General features: G+C 43.3%; 1 protein-coding gene across 1 annotated transcript in view; it reads left to right on the top strand.

Annotated features, from left to right (window-relative positions):
* The window catches only part of LOC126281523 (uncharacterized), a 124,264-nt gene that overhangs the window by 84,277 nt on the left and 15,860 nt on the right, over window positions 1-24,127 (top strand). Inside the window, exon 6 of the mRNA XM_049980564.1 lies at window positions 12,280-12,473. Within this exon, the coding sequence (XP_049836521.1) occupies window positions 12,280-12,473 (194 nt within the window). The remainder of the gene's footprint in view (window positions 1-12,279; window positions 12,474-24,127) is intronic.

Raw genomic sequence — 24,127 nt, 5'->3', positions numbered from 1 at the left:
AAGGTTGTTATCCCCTACCGTGTGCAGTTGGTCTGGAGCATATCATTGTCTGGGTAGAGGAGGAGACAGGGAGTTGTTGAACAGTGGCGTTGGAACCAAGGGCAGGCGGACTACAGAGTAGGTGGGTGTGGAAGTGGGAATGGATGCATTTGATGATGATATTATATTTATTACGTATTATTTCGGATAATTATGAGTTTGACCTATATTGTCAGGTTTTCTGTTATAGTATTTTTGGGTTATGAAATTTTCATATGTCTCGGGACAGTATGAAAGAGTAAGTTTTGGGGAAGGTGGATTGGAAAGTGGAATGTCAAGATGAATATATTGGAAGACAATAGTTGAAAGCATGGGGTTTGCAATGATTGCATCTCTGTGAATTAAGCGAAGTCTTCGATGGGTTAGTTCATTTTTTTCCCTTTTTTGAGGCTGAGCTTTAGGGATAGCAGCTGACACCAGTTGGATGTAGGTGGTGGCATTAACAGGAGCTTGTAATGGTGAAGATATCAATGCAGTGACAGCGAATATGATTGGAACTACTGGAAGTGGTGGTGGCAAGGGGGTTGGTGATGGAGCTGGCAGTATCAGTACCGATGCAACCGGAACTTTTGGCAGTGGCCAAGCTGAAGAAGATGCAGAATTGGAGATGAGAGATTATTGCCGAGGACCATTAGATGACTGCAGGTGAAGAACCTGAGGTGTGGCGTAATTTAGTGTGTTTATTGTTAGTTCGGTGACCGAAAGCGAAAGGTGCATCAGGGGGCACTGGGCTGCAACGGCAGTGGCGGAGCTGTGATAGAATACTTCATGCAGCGCAGCATTTCGCGTATCTTCTATAGTTCTGGTGTCACCATTTACAGCATGTCATCTGAAAATTGCAACAGTCCAGTTAATAACTGCAGTCGCATAACATCTGTAGTAATAGCTCCAGTGCCGCAAGCCAAAACTATGGATCGCACATTGATCCTTGGGGGCAGCCTTTCTGCGCACACTGACTATGATTGTTTGCCATGGTAGTAGTCTACCAGGCATTTATACACAGCCTCTGGAGACTCCAATTCCCTATGGCGAGTAAAGATAGGCGGCTGTCAGTCGTTGTCTAAGGCACCTTAAGGACCATAATCAATCAAAATCGCATTATTTATTTTGTCTTCTGTTGACTTGTCACTTTGTGCACCAATGCACCTCCTCCTAAACTGACTGTGATAGACAACATTCCAACACATACATTGTATGTAGTAGAGCGGGAAACTGTTCATAAATTCCGATGCTTGCCCTTACACATTGTTTCAGTGGAAGTCACATGCTCACCTCGTTCCTGCATTCTTTGGTTGAATCTAGAAAATCGTCCCCAAGGAAAGCACCCTACAGAAATTATCTTGGCCATTGTCACTATCCACCTGCTTCCATCTTTGTGTTACAAAACAGATGAATTTAGTCCTGGCACGAAGTCTAGATGTACCTAGCGGAGCAGAAATGGTACTTTATGTCCAAGCTTGTAACTCGAATGCATCACAAGGAACTGACGAAATTTTCAGCAGGATAATATCACATAATTTGGCAACTATTGCTTTTCAGTGAAACTGGGAACCCAGGTATTAGACTCAATTCGTTACCATGCACCTTCACCCTTTAATAATTGACGATATTGCTCTCAAGTAATGGTGACATTCGAGAACTATGGGGAGTAAGACTTTTCATGCATTTCAAACTATCTGTCATTAGCAGGGTTATTGGGAATGAAGTCGTAATTTAATGAGGAAAACAAGAAATAGTCTCAGACTGAAATTAATTGTTGAGCATTTTATTATACCATGGCCAATTTTGAGGCTTCTAGGCTGATCATCAGATTACCTGGTACATACACATCGAATCGGTGTAGGGTCCGCTCATCTGAGGTCCATGTGTTATGGACATCAATTGTTCTTTGATAACTTGCCCTATCAAACGAGAGACCCACAGCACCACATGTGATGCAACATCTCCAGCGGCTGGGCAAAGAAACATTTGTGTTGGTGTGTTATTTCGTCGTGGCTTAAGTCAGTAACTTGTACTGCTTGTAAAGGTGCGAAGAGGACAAAAATTCCAGTGCGAAAGAATGGAATAAGCGCAGATGTACAAGCAATCGGCACTTCCGGTTTTAAGTAGAAACTAGATGAAAATACCACCACTGAAAGTGATTAAATATGAGTAAAACCAAACGCCTATTGTCAAGTAAATACAATTTTTTTTGTGGTTGTAAAGGCAACTTGAAATGCCTTAAGTGACCAGGTCACAATGTTCTCAGCCGTTGGATTACCTGAAAGGCACCGTACATGTGGAATTATTCGACGTTACATTTGCATTTATTGACCAGATGTCATCTTTGTTTGGGTATTGTGCCATCAGCTGTCCTAGCAGGCTTGAGAAGCAGGGTTATTACAGATGCTCCGTGAGTTACTTTCGAGACGAAACTTTCTGGCTGTGTAAAAGTGTGTGCCGCATCGGGTCTCGACCCCAGCAGTTTCAAATGATCGCACACTCTGCTACAGAGTGAACATTCATTCAGCAGGCGAAGCTCCAGGTCATTTCACTGCGGTATCTTACTTCCAGGTGTGAAGGTCTGGCACGTATGCAGGAGAACGTCTGTGAAGTTTGGAATGTCCCAGATGCGGTACTAGCTGAAGTAAAGGTGTGAAGATGGGTCGTGATTCGTGTCAGAGTAGCTCAAAGTGTTTTGTATTTCAGATAGCGATTTTATTATGCATACAGTGAATTTTACATAAACGTGGCCTAATTACCTTCATTTGTAACAGATTTGAAGAAATCATGCAACTCATTGACATAAATATCACATGTTCACTTTCTTGCAATACACGTGATTTTCTGCTTTTAAGACACCGTATATTCCGAAGCAGTTTTCCCAGTTTAACTTCCCAAATTTACATCTAAAATCAGTTCAAACGAGATACTAGCAGAGGAGCGAGAAAAGGTTTCCGACTTCATTATGCCTGCACGACGGCAATTAACAAACTGAACGTAGTGGTAGATGGAGCTAGATGCATGGGACTTTCCATTTTGAAAATCATTAGGGAATTCAATATTCCGAGATCCACAGCGCCACACTGCGTGAAATAATCGCAGAAATCCATGTGGGACATATGACGAACGCATCCATTACGAAACGTCTGGCGTAAGATGGCAAGAGCTGACAGTAGGGTTAGAGTTTAGGCTGTCAACAAGACAATGACCAAGCTTGTGGTGGCTCTGTTTTGTGTTTATATGGAATGGACGGGATGTTCAGCCCCAAATCAAGGGGTCTTTCTCAGGAAATAGTTATGTTAGATTATTTGTAGCTAATTTGCAGCCATTCAAGGATAGTATTTTTATGAATGAGGATGCACCATGATACTTTCCCACATTTGTTTGCGACTGCTTTTGGAGAACATTCTGGCAGTTGGAGCAAATGGTTTGGCCGCCCAGATTGGCCAACCAGAATTCAAGGGAAAATTTCTGGGACATAATCGAGAGGTCAGTTTGTGCACAGAATCATCGGCAACCGTTTCACATTTTCGCAGTTATGGACAACTGTAGAGGCAGCATAGCTCAATATTGTAACGGGGGACTTCCACAGACTTGTGGAGTCCACGCCAAGTCGAGCTGCTGCGCTTCTCCAGGTAATAGGAGGTTCGACACGGTATTAGAACGTATCCGATGACTTTTGACACCTGATGAGCCAGAACATTATGGCCACCTACATAATTGCCGGTGTGTCCACCTTTGGCACGAATAACAGCTGCTACACGTCGTGGCAAGGAAGCAGTGAGGCCTTCGTAGGTCACTGGAGGGTTCAAATGGCTCTGAGCACTATGGGACTTAACATCTGAGATCATCATGCTGGTATGTCCACCTTTGGCACGAATACCAGCTGCTACACGTCGTGGCAAGGAAGCAGTGAGGCCTTGGTAGGTCACTGGATGGTTCAAATGGCTCTGAGCACTATGGGACTTAACATCTGAGATCATCAGCCCCTAGAACTTAGAACTACTTAACCCTAACTAGATTGTAGTCGTGGTCTAGGGGTAGCGTCTTTGATTCATACTCAAAACGTCTTCGGTCCCGGGTTCGATCCCGCCACTGCCTAAATTTTGATAAATAATCAGCATTGGCGGCCGAAGACTTCCGGCATAAGAAGTCAGCCTCATTCTGCCAACGTCCTTGTCAAAGATGGCGGAGGAGCGGATAGAGGTTCAGGGCACTCTCTTGTCCTAGGGGTGTGGAATTGCCCCTAAAGGCGGAAGAATCAGCAATGATCAACGACATGAGGATGCAGACGGCAATGGAATCCACTGCATTAAAGACACGTAACGTGTATCCACAGTACATGTGGCCTGTAGTTGAAGAAGTGTCATGATGATCTCTCCATTGGCAAAAGATTCCGGAATAGTCCCCCATTCGGATCTCCGGGAGGGGACTGCCAAGGGGAAGGTTACCATGAGAAAAAGATTGAATAATCAAAGAAAGGATAATGTTCTACGAGTCGCGGCGTGGAATGTCAGAAGCTTGAACGTGGTAGGGAAACTAGAAAATCTGAAAAGTGAAATGCAAAGGCTCAATCTAGAAATAGTAGGGGTCTGTGAAGTGAAGTGAAAGCAAGACAAGGATTTCTGGTCAGATGAGTATTGGGTAATATCAACAGCAGCAGAAAATGGTATAACAGGTGTAGGATTCGTTATGAATAGGAAGGTAGGGCAGAGGGTGTGTTACTGTGAACAGTTCAGTGACCGGGTTGTTCTAATCAGAATCGACAGCAGACCAACACCGACAACGATAGTTCAGGTACACGTGCCGACGTCGCAAGCTGAAGATGAACAGATAGAGAAAGTGTATGAGGATATTGAAAGGGTAATGCAGTATGTAAAGGGGGACGAAAATCTAATAGTCTTGGGCGACTGGAATGCAGTTGTAGGGGAAGGAGTGGAAGAAAAGGTTACAGGAGAGTATGGGCTTGGGACAAGGAATGAAAGAGGAGAAAGACTTATTGAGTTCTGTAACAAGTTTCAGCTAGTAATAGCGAATACCCTGTTCAAGAATCACAAGAGAAGGAGGTATACTTGGAAAAAGCCGGGAGATACGGGAAGATTTCAATTAGATTACATCATGGTTAGACAGAGATTCCGAAATCAGATACTGGATTGTAAGGCGTACCCAGGAGCAGATATAGACTCAGACCACAATATAGTAGTGATGAAGAGTAGGCTGAAGTTCAAGACATTAGTCAGGAAGAATCAATACGCAAAGAAGTTGGATACGAAAGTTCTAAGGAATGACGAGATACGTTTGAAGTTCTCTAACGCTATAGATACAGCAATAAGGAATAGCGCAGTAGGCAGCACAGTTGAAGAGGAATGGACATCTCTAAAAAGGGCCATCACAGAATTTGGGAAGGAAAACATAGGTACAAAGAAGGTAGCTGCAAAGAAACCATGGGTAACCGAAGAAATACTTCAGTTGATTGATGAAAGGAGGAAGTAGACACATGTTCCAGGAAAATCAGGAATACAGAAATACAAGAGGCTGAGGAATGAAATAAATAGGAAGTGCAGGGAAGCTAAGACGAAATGGCTGCAGGAAAAATGTGAAGACATCGAAAAAGATATGATTGTCGGAAGGACAGACTCAGCATACAGGAAAGTCAAAACAACCTTTGGTGACATTAAAACCAACGGTGGTAACATAAAGAGTGCAACGGGAATTCCACTGTTAAATGCAGAGGACGGAGCAGATAGGTGGAAAGAATACATTGAAAGCCTCTATGAGGGTGAAGATTTGTCTGTTGTGATAGAAGAAGAAACAGGAGTCGATTTAGAAGAGATAGGGGATCCAGTATTAGAATCGGAATTTAAAAGAGCTTTGGAGGGCTGACGGTCAAATAAGGCCGAAGGGATAGATAACATTCCATCAGAATTTCTAAAATCATTAGGGGAAGTGGCAAGAAAACGACTATTCACGTTGGTGTGTAGAATATATGAGTCTGGCGACATACCATCTGACTTTCGGAAAAGCATCATCCACACAATTCCGAAGATGGCAAGAGCTGACAAGTGCGAGAATTATCGCACAATCATCTTAACAGCTCATGCATCGAAGCTGCTTACAAGAATAATATACAGAAGAATGGAAAAGAAAATTGAGAATGCGCTAGGTGACGATAAGTTTGGCTTTAGGAAAAGTAAAGGCACGAGAGAGGCAATTCTGACGTTACGGCTAATAATGGAAACAAGGCTAAATAAAAATCAATACACGTTCATAGGATTTGTCGACCTGGAAAAAGCGTTCGACAATATAAAATGGTGCAAGATGTTCGAGATTGTGAAAAAAGTAGGGGTAAGCTATAGGGAGAGACGGGTCACATACAATATGTACAACAACCAAGAGGGAATAATAAGAGTGGACGATCAAGAACGAAGTGCTCGTATTAAGAAGGGAGAAAGACAAGGCTGTAGCCTTTCGCCCCTACTCTTCAATCTGTACATCGAGGAAGCAATGATGGTAATAAAAAAAAGGTTCAGGAGTGGAATTAAAATACAAGGTGAAAGGATATCAGTGATACGATTCGCTGATGACATTGCTATCCTGAGTGAAAATGAAGAAGAATTAAATGATGTGCTGAACGGAATGAACAGTCTAATGAGTACACAGTATGGTTTGAGAGTAAATCGGAGAAAGACGAAGGTAATGAGAAGTAGTAGAAACGAGAACATCGAGAAACTTAACATCAGGATTGATGGTCACGAAGTCAATGAAGTTAAGGAATTCTGCTACCTAGGCCGTAAAATAACCAATGACGGACGGAGCAAGGAGGACATCAAAAGCAGACTCGCTATGGCAAAAAAGGCATTTCTGGCCAAGATAAGTCTACTAATATCAAATACCGGCCTTAATTTGAGGAAGAAATTTCTGAGGATGTACGTCTGGAGTACAGCATTGTATAGTAGTGAAACATGGACTGTGGGAAAACCGGAACAGAAGAGAATCGAAGCATTTGAGATGTGGTGCTATAGACGAATGTTGAAAATTAGGTGGACTGATAATGTAAGGAATGAGGAGATTCTACGCAGAATCGGAGAGGAAAGGAATATGTGGAAAACACTGATAAGGAGAAGGGACAGGATGAGAGGACATCTGCTAAGACATGAGGGAATGACTTCCATGTTACTAGAGGGAGGTGTAGAGGGCAAAAACTGTAGAGAACGACAGAGATTGGAATACGTCAAGCAAATAATTGAGGACGTAGGTTGCAAGTGCTACTCTGAGATGAAGAGGTTAGCACAGGAAAGGTATTCGTGGCGGGCCGCATCAAACTCGAACCTGAAAACTGTAGCGGCCGCACGGTTCCAGACTGAAGCGTCTAGAACCGCTCGGCTAAATCGACCGGGCAGGAGAGTTTTCGCACCACATTTACACACAGAAATCACCTAATTTCCGTAAATTTCGGGCAGCAGGCGATGAGCTCAGACGCCTCGTTCAATCGGAATCCAGATGTAGGCCGTTCAGATCTGGCGAACTGGAGGGCCAGAACATCGGTTGGAACTCGACACTGTGTTCCTCGAACCGCTCCATCGCGCTCCTGGCCTTGTGGCATGGCGCATTGTCTTGTTGAAAAATGCCACTGCCGACGAGAAACATGATCATCATGAAGGGGTGTACATGGTCTGCGTGCAACATACGATACTCTTTGGCTGCCATGATGCCTTGCGCTAGCGTCACTTAACCCAGGGGTAGCCACATGAATGAAATTACAATGATGAATACCCTGTGCCCCAACAGGGACTCTAACCCGGGATCTCGTACTTATACGGCAGGTGCTCTATCCATCTGAGCCACCGAGGACACAGAGGATAGTGTGACTGCAGGAACTTATCTCTGGCACGCCTCCCATGAGACCCAGTAGATGTCCCGCACTATATTCATAGCGCCGCTGCCCATTATACTCATTACTGCCGACTCCCGTAATAGTTCAGGCACTGTTTGTGCATCCGCACAGGAGATGATGGCCAAATGACCGGTGAGCCCACATATACCGGGTGATCAAAAAGTCAGTATAAATTTGAAAACTTAATAAACCACGGAATAATGTACACTCCTGGAAATGGAAAAAAGAACACATTGACACCGGTGTGTCAGACCCACCATACTTGCTCCGGACACTGCGAGAGTGCTGTACAAGCAATGATCACACGCACGGCACAGCGGACACACCAGGAACCGCGGTGTTGGCCGTCGAATGGCGCTAGCTGCGCAGCATTTGTGCACCGCCGCCGTCAGTGTCAGCCAGTTTGCCGTGGCATACGGAGCTCCACGCAGTCGTTAACACTGGTAGCATGCCGCGACAGCGTGGACGTAAACCGTATGTGCAGTTGACGGACTTTGAGCGACGGAGTATAGTGGGCATGTGGGAGGCCGGGTGGACGTACCGCCGAATTGCTCAACACGTGGGGCGTGAGGTCTCCACAGTACATCGATGTTGTCGCCAGTGGTCGGTGGAAGGTGCACGTGCCCGTCGACCTGGGACCGGACCGCAGCGACGCACGGATGCACGCCAAGACCGTAGGATCCTACGCAGTGCTGTAGGGGACCGCACCGCCACTTCCCAGCAAATTAGGGACACTGTTGCTCCTGGGGTATCGGCGAGGACCATTCGCAACCGTCTCCATGAAGCTGGGCTACGGTCCCGCACACCGTTAGGCCGTCTTCCGCTCACGCCCCAACATCGTGCAGCCCGCCTCCAGTGGTGTCGCGACAGGCGTGAATGGAGGGACGAATGGAGACGTGTCGTCTTCAGCGATGAGTGTCGCTTCTGCCTTGGTGCCAATGATGGTCGTATGCGTGTTTGGCGCCGTGCAGGTGAGCACCACAATCAGGACTGCATACGACCGAGGCACACAGGGCCAACACCCGGCATCATGGTGTGGGGAGCGATCTCCTACACTTGCCGTACACCTCTGGTGATCGTCGAGGGGACACTGAATAGTGCACGGTACATCCAAACCGTCATCGAACCCATCGTTCTACCATTCCTAGACCGGCAAGGGAACTTGCTGTTCCAACAGGACAGTGCACGTCCGCATGTATCCCGTGCCACCCAACGTGCTCTAGAAGGTGTAAGTCAACTACCCTGGCCAGCAAGATCTCCGGATCTGTCCCCCATTGAGCATGTTTGGGACTGGATGAAGCGTCGTCTCACGCGGTCTGCACGTCCAGCACGAACGCTGGTCCAACTGAGGCGCCAGGTGGAAATGGCATGGCAAGCCGTTCCACAGGACTACATCCAGCATCTCTACGATCGTCTCCATGGGAGAATAGCAGCCTGCATTGCTGAGAAAGGTGGATATACACTGTACTAGTGCCGACATTGTGCATGCTCTGTTGCCTGTGTCTATGTGCCTGTGGTTCTGTCAGTGTGATCATGTGATGTATCTGACCCCAGGAATGTATCAATAAAGTTTCCCCTTCCTGGGACAATGAATTCACGGTGTTCTTATTTCAATTTCCAGGAGTGTAGATAGAGAGGTAAAAATTTAAACACTTGCTTGGAATGACATGGGGTTTTATTAGAACAAAAAAGTTCACAAAATGTCCTACATATGGCGCTGGACAGCAAAACGTCAGTGACTGCGCATGGCAATCGTGTATAAAAGGAGCTGTAATGAGAGAGAGAGAGAGAATCAGATGTGCCAGCAGTCACAGCACGTTGACGTTAACTGAAAAGGCGCTTTTAGTGAAGCTGTATTATCGGAATGGGGAATGTGCTAGTTCAGCGTTACGATCCTATCACTACAGGAAGGGGATTCGAACGGGTGAAGGTCCGTTGACAAATACAGCTGTGGCAAGAATGATTTCGAAGTTCGAAGCCGCGGGTTGTTCAGACGATAGACCCCGTAGTGGCCGACCGAGCACAAGGCGTAATGCTGGTGAGACAGTTCCGGAAGAAATGGAGACTGTAGCGGGTTCGTCTATGCACGGGGAAGCCAGAGATCGTGGAGTCGCACCTCGCACCGGCATTCCATACACTACTGTTTGGTTATCACTTACGAGTACCCTCCGGTGCTATCCGTACAAAATGCATCGACAACTGCTACCTGGCGATTTAGTTAAGCGCAGACATTTGCGGTATGGGCGTTTCCAAAGATGGCGGAAGATGACGATTGGTTGAGTAACGAGTTGTGGACCGACGAAGCTCATTTCATGCTCCGAGGGTCTGTCAACGCCCACAACTGCAGAATTTGTGTTACCGAAAATCCTAGAACTCTCATGGAATTCCATTGCACGGCGAGAAAGACACGGTATGGGTTGGATTTACTACATCTACCGTTGTCGGGCCTTTTTTTCTTCGAGGAAATTCGTGATTCTGGTTTTGTAACTGCTACCGTGACGGGTGAGAGATACGCCTATGTGTTACAGAATCGCATAATCCCCAGCCTGGCTGATAAACACATACTGAAACGTTCGATGTTTATGCAGGATGGCGCTCCACCCCATATTGCTAGACGCGTGGAAGATCTCTTGCGCGCGTCGTTTGGTGATGATCGTGTGCTCAGCGGCCATTTACATCATGCTTGGCCTCCCAGGTCCCCAGGCGTCAGTCCGTGCGATTATTGGCTTTGGGGTTACCTGAAGTCGCAAGTGTATCGTGATCGACCGACATCTCTAGGGATGCTGAAAGACAACATCCAACGCCAATGCCTCACCATAACTTGCTTTACAGTGCTATTCACAACATTGTTCGTTGACTACACCTATTGTTGAGGAATGATGGTAGACATATTGAGCATTTCCTGTAAATAACATCATCGTTGCTTTGTCTTACTTCGTTATGCTAATTACTGCTATTCTGCTCAGATGAAGCGCCATCTGTCGGACATTTTCTGAACTTTTGTATTTTTTGGTTCTAATAAAACCCCACGTCATTCCAAGCATGTGTGTAAATTTGTTCCTCTCTATCTACATTATTACGTGATTTATTCAGTTTTCAAATTTATACTGACTTGTTGATCACCCGGTATATGCCCATATGATTGTTTCCCAGAGCAGAATGGAGCTGCCGCGAGCGTGTGTAGGTACCACAGTGCGGGTGTCACGGGGCTGTTCCTCTGGAAGGCGATTGGCCTGCATTATCAAGCAGGTATTGGGATTCGTCAGACCGTGCGATGCTCTTCCACAGTCCTAACGTCCAGTGCCGATGTTCATGTGCGCTTTCGGTCGTAGTTTCCTGTGTCGTGATGTTAACATTGACAAGTGCGTGGGTTGTCAGCTGTGGAGGCCCCTCGGTAGGAGTCTGCAGCACACTGTGTGTTCGGACACACCTGTACTCTGACCAGGATTAAAGTAAGGTGTTAGTTCCGCAACAGTTCGCCGCCAGTCCTGTTTTACCACTCTGCCCAGCCTACGACGTCCGACATCTTTAATGACATCATCATCTCGGTTTCGCCTTGTAAGACACTCACCGCAGCTCAGACACCGTCACGCCGAGTGCAAAATGCCGTTGATGGGCCTCTTGGCCATCACAATCTGCCGTGGGTGACACTCAGATCTCATATCTTCCCCATTATACACACGGACAGGACGCTCGCTGATACTAGATGCGTTTTGTGTGTGTCTGCCTAGAGTCATTCCCCACTAGGTGACGTTACTATAGTCTGGACGGGATTATATGGATATAATGTTTTGGGTAATAGATACAAAATGTGCACTGAAATTGTCCCATTTTTCAAAAAAAATTCTGTCCTTTATGTAAGCAATTTAAAGGATGATGATGATAAAGGCTATAGCCGGCCAGTGTGGCCGAGCGGTTCTAGGCGCGTCAGCCTGGAACCGCGCGGCCGCTACGGTCACAGGTTATAATACTGCCTCGGGCATGGATGTGTGTGATGTCCTTAGGTTAGTTAGGTTTAAGTAGTTCTAAGTTCTAGGGGACTGATGACCTCAGATGTTAAGTCCCATAGTGCTCAGAGCCATTTGATGAAGGTTATACTTTGCATTAACGATTGTGTAACGTTGTAGTTCATTGTTATTCGTTGCAATAAAGGACATTTAATTACAAAATAACAAAAAATCCACTTTTGAGCCGTTGGCCGACGCACAGTTTTAACCAGCCAGGAAGTTTGAAATTAGCAGGCTCTCCACTGCTGAGTGAAAACGTATACTGGATATTTTTACATACTTGTATAAACTGTACATAATTTAGTATATTGATTTTATTCATTTTTAACTTTTAACATCAGAACTTGTATGTTACAGGCGGCCACTGTTGAGCGGTAGACTGCTGTACTATGAGGAGCAGTTCCTCACCTTTCGTGAAGACTTCAGTGATCTTTGTGAGGGGCAACAGCCGGAGGCATCACAAATGTTTGGCTTCGCTGACACACTGTACTCCCTCTATCGCCACGACTGGTTGCGCCCTGTAAAGTTTAAAAGCTATATCAACGTCACAGGTAACTTTAACGTTGGGACTCTCGAGTTCATTTTTATTCAGACGTGACTGTCGAATGCATTATAATTCAAGGAATAAGATTCAAATACTTTTTTAATTATTTTTTGTTAACATCAACACGTCCTATAGTGTTTAAAATACTTGGAAATTATGTAGAAAATATTTTGCCTTGTTGTTGTTGTGGTCTTCAGTCCTGAGACTGGTTTGATGCAGCTCTCCATGCTACTCTATCTTGTGGAAACTTCTTTATCTCCCAGTAGCTACTGCAGCCTACATCCTTCTGAATCTACTTAGTGTATTCATCTCTTGGTCTCCCTCTACGAGTTTTACCCTCCACGCTGCCCTCCAATACTAAGTTGGTGATCCCTTGATGCCTCAGAACATGTCCTACCAACCGATCCCTTCTTCTAGTCAAGTTGTGCTGCAAACTCCTCTCCAATTCTACTCAGTACCTCCTCATTAGTTATGTGATCTACCCATTCAATCTGTAAGGTGTCAGGCAAATCCAACACCTTACATGAAAACCCTGACATGATAAGCAAACCCAGTAGTATGTCACATAGCTCCGAATAAATATACACATTAAATTAACCAAAGTAATACGAGTAACGAGTGAGCAAATGGAATACCACAGACTAACACAAGAATGCCTAAATGCATGTCATACCTTCCCACCGTGAGGCAGACGCAGTTCCGAGGGGAGAAACGAGGACAGAAGCCGAGAGCAGAACCGTGTTAAGCTAGATAAGGGAGGGGCTGGGCACCCACGCCGCGAGCCTACCTGTACGACTATACAACCCGCACGTTTTAGCGTGAGGCTTTTTCGCGTCTCAGGTACGTCAAAGATCACCCCCAGCCCATGTTAAAAGCTAGAGCCCTCCAGAAAAGCATTATAGATCTTACGATAACACAAAAAGGGCCACTACCACCCGCAACTTTTAGCGTGAGACTTTTTCGCGTGTCTGTTACATTAGGACAATCCTCCAGCCCATGTTAAAAGATAGAGCCCTCCAGAAGAACAGTATAGATCTCACGATAACGCTAAAAGGACCACACCAGCTCCAGGTTTTAGCGTGAGACTTTTTAGCGTCTCTGTTACGTTGCAAACTTTAAAAAAACATTGCCCCACCACGGAAAGTATAACGTTTCTCATTGGATAGACAGAATTTTTGTAGGCGGAGCTTAAGGTTAACATTGAGACCCTGATTAGTCAGATGAAAACATAGCCAGATAGTTTTTTTAAACTAACTTCGGTAAATTGTAGTAAGGAGAAGTTAGAGAGGAGTTGGTTCCGAGACGGCGAGCTGGATGGCTGCTGCGCCGGCCGCTGCCGCCCTGACGCTGCTTAAACACCGACAAGGTAATGAACGCACGCGATGCCGCATTTTTGAGCGCATAAGGCTTCACTCAGAACTGCAGAAGTCTCATCTGTTACACCCTCTTTTTGCGTAATACTAGTGTCGATCGTTAATTAAAACTCATGGTGTTCACATTTGCCACTTGAAGAAAAGATCTGAAACGCGATGATTTTTCTTTTATATACTTATTGAGAAGCCACATCAGCCACTGTAATTTACGGCAAGTTAAATAAGTAATTAAAGATAATTGAGGGTCACTGTAGACCATTTTGATAGTTGTAGACCATTTTGATAGTTTTCTCTTTTGTGAAACTTAATTTAAACCTAGATTATAGATGTGATACGGCATAGGTCATCCTTCGATCGATTGTAGAACACATTTTTGTTGAACGCAGTTGGTTTTTACCATCCTGTATTAAAACATTTCCTTTCATCAATAGTGCAATTTATAAACGATGTTTTGTGAGTAGAATAAAATTTCCAATGGTAAATTTAACTGCTTTTTCGACGTTATTTTACCAGCTAACTAAAAATAGGAAAGCCTTGAACCCTTTCCACTAAATTTAGTTAGTATTAAGATTCTTTTACAGGGAGTGCAGTGGAGCTGACGCTGAGATCATTTAGTATTTGGTTATATCATCGCTAGTCTCACTGAACTCTTCTGAATTCTACATGTCATGTGTGTTCTGGCGTCTCCTTACCAGCAGCAGGTCCCAGGTTCAAACTAGTTAATTCCCTAAAAAACACGCTCAGAGCGTCGTTGCGCGAAGGTGGTAGGGAGACACGATATAGAACAAACAGACACCACCATGAATGTTTAGAAATCTTCAGCATTCTTCTGTAGCACCACATTTCAATAGCTTCTATTCTCCACATCTACATCTACATTGTTGTTGTTATGGTCTTCAGTCCTGTGACTGGTTTGATGCAACTCCCCATGCTACCCTATCCTGTGCAAGGTTCTTCAGCTCCCAGTACCTACTGCAACCTACATCCTCCTGAATCTGCTTAGTGTATTCATCTCTTGGTCTCCCTCTACGATTTTTACCCTCCACGCTGCCCTCCAATGTTAAATTTGTGATCCCTTGATGCCTCAGAACATGTCCTACTAACCGGTCCCTTCTTTTTGTCAAGTTCTGCCACAAACTCCTCCCCAATTCTATTCAATACTTCAGCATTAGTTATGTGATCTACCCATCTAATCTTCGGCATTCTTCTGTAGCACCACATTTCGAAAGCTTCTATTCTCTTCTTGTCCAAACTATTTATCGTCCATGTTTCAATTCCACACATGGCTACGCTCCATACAAATATTTTCAGAAACGACTTCCTGACACTTAAATCTATACTCGATGTTAACAAATTTCTCTTCTTCAGAAACGCTTTCCTTGCCATTGCCAGTCGACATTTTATATCCTCTCTACTTCGACTATCTTCAGTTATTTTGCTCCCCAAATAGCAAAACTCCTTTACTACTTTAAGTGTATCATTTCCTAATCTAATTCCCTCAGCATCACCCGACTTAATTCTACTACATTCCATTATCCTCGTTTTGATCTTGTTGATGTTCATCTTATACCCTCCTTTCAAGACACTGTCCATTCCGTTCAGCTGCTCTTCCAAGTCCTTTGCTGTCTCTGACAGGATTGCAATGTCATCGGCGAACCTCAATTTTTTTATTTCTTCTCCATGGATTTTAATACCTACTCCGTAGTTTTCCTTTGTTTCCTTTACTGCTTGCTCAATATACAGTTTTTGCCTGAACTGTGATAAATTACGAAAGAGAAAAAGACGTAGTTCATGACTAAATTAAGAGATAATTTTTACAAAATATGAAGCCAAGAAAGTACGCTGAGTCGTGAAACTTGGCGTGGCCGGAGATTAATACTGGCGCACAGTACCTGTAGCCGAGTCCTCACTGATTTGAGGAAGGTGTCCAGTTAGATGCAGGCGGACGGGCAAATGGGCGGAGGGTCGCACATACTCGCGTAGTGACTGCCTCATTCACCTAATACATCACCTCTTCACTGTATCCAGAATGATGATTAGACTGGAACTCTAATATTGGACGTTCATTTCGTTTATAATGACTAGAACTAATATAGGGTGTTCAGAAATTCTCTTTACAAACATCTAGGACTTGCGAAGAGGAGTCAGTACATAATATTCTGACTAGGAACCCATATCCGGAAACGCAATCTAGGCCGGTTTCAGTTCAGATACTTAACTCATCCACTTGTGCTTGAGGAACTGAATTAGGCGTGGCGCAGTGCAATTAGCAGATAACGATTCCTAGGGAAACATCCATCTGCCACTTACCATAAGTGGGTAAGTAAATTATTATCGGCAATTTAGATATATTTCTGTTTATTTTGGTAGTTCTGTCGTTTTTGTTATATCTTTGCAACTTTTGAGCGGCTAGGTTAGTTTCGCTATCGCTGCCGTGCTGTTAATCGTAGATGTTCCGCTGTCTGTTTGTACCAAAGAAGAGCAACGTTCAGTGATCCGTTTCTTGTGGTCGGATGGTGTATCAGGGGCCGAAATTCATCGAAGACTTTCGGTACAGTACGGGAACAGTGTTCTGCCACAAGGGAGTGTCTAGGAACGGAGTGAAAAATTCCGAAATGCTGGCACAAGTGTTAGGCACGATGAAGGAGCCGGACGACCGTTTACCACCCCAAAATAAGAAACCAATGAGCGTTCACGTGAATTTTTTTGTAGAATCACGCAAAATATTTTGTGTTCAGACATAATGACTTTTCTAGACTCTGAGAAGCTCATCTGCAGAAACCAGCGCGGTTTTAGGAAACAGCTGTCATGCGAGACACAGCTGGCCTTCTTTGTGCATGATATACAACAGGCTCTAGATACCGACTCCCAATTAGATGCCGTATTTCTCGACTCTCGAAAGGCGTTCGACTTAGTTCTGCACTGTCGCTTGCTCCAAAAAGTGCGCGCTTACGGTCTATCCGATGACATATGCGGTTGGATAGAAAGTTTTCTGAATGAGGTGACTTCAACAGAAACAAGCATAACATCAAGTGTGCCCCAGGCCAGTGTAATAGTTCCGCTGCATTTTACGATTTACGTAAACGATCTGGATGATGGTATTGACAGCAGCATTAGACTGTTTGCCGATGATGCTGTAGTCTACAGGAAAGTACTATCACACGAAAGTTGTGAACAAATCAGTGAAGATTTGCAGAAAATAAATGCGTGGTGTAATAACAGGCTGTTATCTCTCAATATCAGTGAGTGGGACCTACTGCGTATAACAAGGCGAAAATCCCCATTGATGTACCAGTACAAAATAAATGCCCAGTCTTCGGAAGCGGTAACACCCGTCAAGTATCTGGGTGGAATGATCAGATTATGCAAGTAACGGGCAAGGTGAACTCTAGATTGTGGTTTATGTGCAGTATCCTGAAGCGATGCAGTTCTTCAACAAAGGAAATTGCCTGCAGTACTTTAGTTCGTCCGCTGTTAGAGTATTGTTCTTATCAGCTGGTCTGATTCTAGAGATTGAGAAGGTCCAAAGAAGAGCACCAAGATTCATGGTTAAAATCTCTGATCAATATTGGACTTAACATCTGTGGTCATCAGTGCCCTAGAACTTAGAACTACTTAAAAGTAACTAGCCTGAGGACAGCACAGACATATCCATGCCCGAGGCAGGATTCGAACCTGCGACTGTACTGATCGCGCGGTTCCAGACTGAAGCGCCTAGAACCGCTCGGCCACACCAGCAGGCCAAGATTGGTGACTGGTACATTTAGCCATCGCGAGAGCGTTACAAATCTCATTGAAAGTTTGAAGTGGGACACACTTGCAGATAGACGACGCGCTAAACGGAAAGGGCTGCTCACTAAATTCCGAAATCCGATCATAAAGGACGTAGAGCATATATTATTACCATCAACTTTCAAATCGGGCAGTGATCACCATTCAAAGATAACGGAAATCAGAGCTCGTACTGAGGCGTTCAGACAGTCGTTTTTCCCTCACGGGATCCGCAAGTGGAACAGAGGAGGGAATATGACTTTGGTTCGAATAGTGCTTTCCGCCACACACCGCTTGGTGGCTAGTGGAGTATATATGTAGATGTAGATGTGGCACATCATCTGCAAATTAGTCACGGTTCTGCCTACCAAATAATCCACAACAGACTTGGATTTCATAAAATTTGTGGAAGATGGGTCCCAAAACAATTCACACAGTTGCATAAACAAACGCTCTTGGACATTTTCAACAAAAAAAGGGTCGTTATGGTAATAAAGGGGCAACTTCATAGACGGGCTCATTACTGGTGATGAAACATGGATCCATCATTACGAAACGGAGAGTAAACGGCAGAGTATGAAAACATACAAACATCAATGTGGGAACTTTTCAAAATATGATACCTAGTAAACGAATCACACCATAATCCTTCAAAAAGCACAACTGACAGTCTAATTTATGCTACTTTTAGTCGGCTAACATCACTAAGCACAGTTTCGTTTAAAAACATCTCTTTGCACAAAAAGTAAACTTTCTAATCGTACCGATTCCGTGAAAACAGCACAACAATAGCACTTTCCATTTGCGCAATATTTCCAGCGGAACGTTTAGGAAATTCAAACTATATAGGGGATACCTTCCCCAGAATCTATCAGTTTACAGCGCTTAAGACTACCACTGCGATGACGTCGGCAGTACAGTTGGATTAGTGCTTCATAATGACGCTCCTAACACGAACAATGATTTTATTCAAACACCGAAAACTGTACGTGCCAGATCGGCTTAAGGAGCGGAAGTGGGCATCCAAGACTCATCCTGTTCACTCTAACATATGCAATGGAAAATAGTTGTCAAAAAATGGATATTTATTCCCCTTCTCCTATTCTACGGGGTACATTTTCTATCTACGACCACAGTTGCAACCGCAGATAGCAGTGGAGAGCATTTCACCCTCAATGGGAGGAGCAGGTGGACACCTACCTTAGAAGGGCAGAAGGGCTGCCAGGCAGGAGGGCCACCCGCTGCTGTGGCCAATCCGCAGACCCCACGTGGCCGATCTCTGCTCTCCCGTTGGTTGGCTTTGAACTTTCTAAAGGCGTTACTTCCTCAGCAGCCCTGTGGATAGCATCCCTGACTTAGCGGAATCGAGTGTGAGATCCATCCCCATAGCTGCTTATATAACTTACATCACACCACTAAGGCCCTGTGGTAGTCACAAGAAAAAATATTTGGAAAATGTGAAAAAGTAATTACTGCTCTTTTTCACCCGTAAAACCACTTTGGGCTGCACAAAATGTCATATGCATTGTCAGATCTGTAGCCACTGTATCACGATTTCTCTCACTGACTGGACCATCGTCTGTGAAAGTGTAAGTATAATGGTTTTCAAGATCAGCGCCCATCACTGGGAGTAATAAGTGGGTACCTTGAGTGCACTTGTAATGTTTTCCATGCACAAACTTTCTATGAAATAATTGAATTAATTGTAATATATAAACTTTTCTATACAAGATCCTATATGAAAGAATCAAGGAGCAATTAGGAGTTAGCGGAATATCATGGAGGTTTCAGACCATGGAGAAGCTGTGCAGAGCAGATAATTAGTTTAAAATTGATTATGACATACCACAAGAAACGGAACAAACCTCTGGCAATAACATTTGTAGATTTTAAGAAGACATATGACTGTCTCCACAGACCTTCAGTATTAAAAATTTTAAGGGATCTAGGACTCCATCCGAAACTAATTGAAGTAATACAACTCACTCTAACCAACACCAAACCAAAAGTGAAGTTTAGAGGAGAAATTTCGGAACCATTCCTCATAAAAAGCAGGCTTAAGACAAGGTGACTGCCTATCACCATTACTTTTCAACTGTGCAATGGAATACATAATGAGAGAATGGTTCAAGCACAATCCAAAGAGGATAAGAATTGGAAGTGCAAAAGATGATATTAAACTGCTTGGGATTCGCTGCTGATCTTGCTCTTCTAGCCAACACTATTCAAGAAGCCAGGCAACAAGTGAAATTACTACAAGAAATAGCAGAGAAAGTAGGCCTCAGAATATCATTTGAAAAATCGGAGATTATGTTAACTGATCCACCACTTGCAAACCAAATTAGAATAGAACAGGAAATCAAAATTGTTTATAAATTTAAATATTTAGGCGAAATAATAACATACAATCTAAATGAGAAGCCATCATGTCAGAATAGAATAAAAAAACTTAACTACCCAAATTACATTACCAAAACTTCATATAACAAAAAAGCCTATATATAGATGCAAAATTAAAACACTATAAAACAGTTACACAACCAGAAACAACGTATGCAGTTGAAACTATCTTCAAAACAACTAATACAGCAGAAATTGACAGAATACTAAAAATAGAAAGAAGAATAATCAGGACATGTATAAATAAACAGTATAAAATAAATGGACATTGGAGAATAGCATCAAATGAAACAGTATATAAGAAAATAGAACCAGTCATGAGCACGAACAGGAAGAAACGCATCTCATTCTTTGGACATCTCTTGAGAACTCCAGAAAACAGAATTAGTAATTAAAAAAAATTGTGGAATAGCAAGACCGACACTAAATGGATCACAGAAATTAAGGAAGATATAAAAGAACTCCAAATTACAGTAGATGACCTAAAAAACGAGACAGAGAAAACCAGAATACTGCAAGATCCGCAAACCAAATGAAAATCAATAAAAGAAGTACAGGAAGAGTGGTCTCAGATGAAGAAAGAAGATATCTGAAAGAATGAAGAAATATTAGGCAGACAGAAGAGCAAAACACCTTTCACATAAGAATAGACTCTAATAATTATATTACCTAAATATCATATTAAGTTACTGTTGAGCCAAATTGTATCCCTGTGTAATAACTTGTTTACAACTTTGTATTTTTGACTAGAGTGGTCCAATGAAGGCCATAAAATAAATAATAATAATAATAATAATATAAACTTTTTAATGAGATAAAAATCTTCGATTACTTATTTTATAAAGAGTTTTTACAAACTAATATAATATAGTACAAACAATGAATTAAGTTAAATCGTAAAAACAGGTTGTGCATTGAAAACATGCCAGGTGCAACCAATGTACCCATTTACTACTGTTGGGTTCAGTTACTGTTAGTATTGTTTATTCAACGAAAGAAAGATCTATTTGATTAAAATGTGGAATCATGAAGACAGCACATCATCTTGCACACGTTAGTTACTGATAAAATGCCCGTCTACGGTGACACATCTTACTCCCCTCTCTCACCCCCCCCCCCCCCCCCCCCCACTCTAATGGTCCCACGGACTCTTCACATTGCAGTCCACCCAAAACAATAACAAAAGTCTCAACCTTGATAAATCCCTAAGCCCAGAGAAAAAGAAAGATTCGTCTGATATCAAGTACACACACACCGCACCCAATTCTTCTGGAGATCTCTCTCCAGCGAATTAGTCCTTGGTTAGCCTCGTTCATCCACCAAATTCCTTAGCCATAAATCCTTAGCGCCCAATTAAAAAACATACTCACCAAGTCTAAACATTTAATAGCTAATTCTTAGGAAAGATTCCATCATTACAAAAATCACAAATCCCGATTTTCAAATGATCAATCTTTGCCGTTTACCCATTTTCACTGCTGTCAACCAGGGTGGTGAATATGAGATAAACACCGAGGGAATGAAATTTCCATCCCAGTGTCCAAATCCGCAAAATCCTCCATATACTAGGGTTGGAACTTTAATTAATAATGGCAACTATTTATTTATAGATTGTACAAAATAGATACGTGTTTCAAAGCTATAATGACCTTCAAAGCAGTCACCAGCATTGTGTATAACCCGTTGCCAGAGATGTAGAAGTCATAGGATACTCTTAGTAGTGCCAGTTGTATTGACAGTTCGAGCGGCGCGGTCTATTGCCCAACGAATTTGTAGTAGTTCTGAAGCGAATGCTGTGAAGTGTTTCCTTCAGTTCAGAAATCTAACTCACGAGGGCTTACGTCAGGGGAGTGCAGTAGGTGGTATAGCACTTAGCAGCCCTATCAGTAAGAGCTTGCACTGTACGTGCTTGAGCATTGTCCTGCAAAATGATGGTCAGGTCCTGCAGGAAACGTCAGCACTTCTGTCTCTATGCTGTTCATTATTGGAACACAACCTGCGACCAGCTTAGAGTCAGAAGTGGTGATGATTTCTGCGGGACCTGAACATCATCGTGTAGGACAATGCTCAAGCAGGTACAGTGCAAGCTGTTACTGATTTGCTTGACTGATGGGGCTGCTAACTCCTATACCACCTACTCCACTCCCCTGACTTAAGCCTCCGTGAGTTCAGCTCTGTTTCTAAACTGAAGGAAACACTTCACGGCATTCGCTTCAGAACAGCTACAAATTTGTCGGGCATTAGACCACAGCACTCGAACTGTCAACACAAAGACCACCGCTAAGAGTATCCTATAACTTCCATATTACTGGCAATGGGTTATACACGATGCTGGTGACTGCTTTGAAGGTCAGTAAAACATTGAATCAGGTATCTATTTTGTACGAGATGCACATAAATAGTTGCCACTATTTAAGTACCAACGCTCGTACACAGTAATTCCCTTATATTTATCGAAAAAAATGGTTCAAATGGCTCGGAGGACTAGGGGACTTAACATCTGAGGTCATCAGTCCCCACGGACTTAAACTACTTAAACCTAACTAGGCTAAGGACAGCACACACATCCATACCCGGGGCAGGATTCGAACCTGCGGCTGTAGCAGTCCCAGACATAAGCGCCTAGAACCGCTCGGCCTCCGCTGCCGGCATATTTATAGAATCCACATGCACGACATATCACTGTATTAACAACGAAGCCTTGATTTACATGGTGAATGGAGAGTTTCTCCCTCAAATTTTGTCAGACCATTTATATTTCACAGATCATTTTTTTTTCAAAAACACATTCCTACATTTTAAAAAATAATCTGGACAGTCATTTTTGCATTTTTTCACCATTTTGTATGATGTCCCTGATTATGAAGACACTCTTCAACTCGTGTACCGAAAGTATCTGAGAGGACCATTGAGTTGCATTCCTCCTGAACGTTTAAAGTAACCTGGTCTCTGTTACATGGATGAGATTCTTTAAAGGGTGTATCTTCTAGTAGGGCCCAATTTTTAATGTCATCATCAAAAAAAGGTGGAAAACACAAATACCCACAGAACAGTACAGAAAGCTAAAAATTAAGTTAAATAAACAATGTGTAAACCTAATAAATTAAAGAAAATTATATTGTCACGCACTGTCTTTTATTTCTCTTTGATTAAAATTTAGGGAGAAGATAAACTGTTTTCCAGTTCTTTCATTAGGTTATAACATATGAAAACCTAAAAGCTACTGAATGAAAAATTCCACTAGCCAACAAAATTTTTCTTTTTTTCTGGAACTGGCATGAGAGCAGCTAATCTCTATGTTTTTAGGTGTGCTGATAAAGAAAATTAGCTCTCGTTTTAAAGTTATGATAACTTTATTACCTATATTAACTTATGCATGTATTATCCGTTGGAGGAAGGCCACTGAAGTTGCTACCGCTCTTTGCCAGGCGTTTCTACATTCCTGCTGGTGATTCGCTGATTAGTATTCAGAAGTAATCGGCCAATATTGATGCACCCCACTTTCCCTGGTACCTCATTTCAGTGTCCGAAATTTGCTCCGGGAAGAGTTCTCTGTGCTCGTCGGTTGCAGCGCCACAGTTGTCAGGAAAGAAGTCCAGGTTGAAATCTATGAAACATAACAGTTAGGACATGTTGTACCCGCGTCTACTGCAGCAATGCATGAGATTGGCTACAAGGTCCTTATAGTTTTATGCCCTCTTATATGCTACCAAGTTTGTAGACACTTGAACAAATGCGTCCTAAGCTAACTTTTCACCACCTCCCAGGATGGTGCTGAAGTGCTCATCTTTGTACAGTTTACATGCCTGTGGACCCCTGAAGACCCCTCTTATTTTCGCCTCACTAAGACATGCAAATTTCTCGCGCAGATAGAGAAATCCTTCCCCAGTTTTTTTTTATCCATAATAGATCAACGAACATTCACCAGTTTTCTCCATGGGCTTAACGAAGTTTCTCATTAGGCCCAATTTTATATGAAGAGCAGGGAGAATTATGTTCTTGGATTCGACAAATGCATACTGCATAACATTGTGAGATCTTTGTTCGAATAATTGATGCATACTCCAATCTTTCTTTTTATACTGAAGTCCTTTGGTGCGACTCTCTCAGAGGCACA

This window comes from Schistocerca gregaria, chromosome 7 (assembly GCF_023897955.1).
Source record: "Schistocerca gregaria isolate iqSchGreg1 chromosome 7, iqSchGreg1.2, whole genome shotgun sequence".
NCBI classification, from domain to species: domain Eukaryota; kingdom Metazoa; phylum Arthropoda; class Insecta; order Orthoptera; family Acrididae; genus Schistocerca; species Schistocerca gregaria.
The sequence above is the reverse complement of the archived record's forward strand: the minus strand, read 5'-3'. Positions and strand labels throughout refer to the sequence as shown.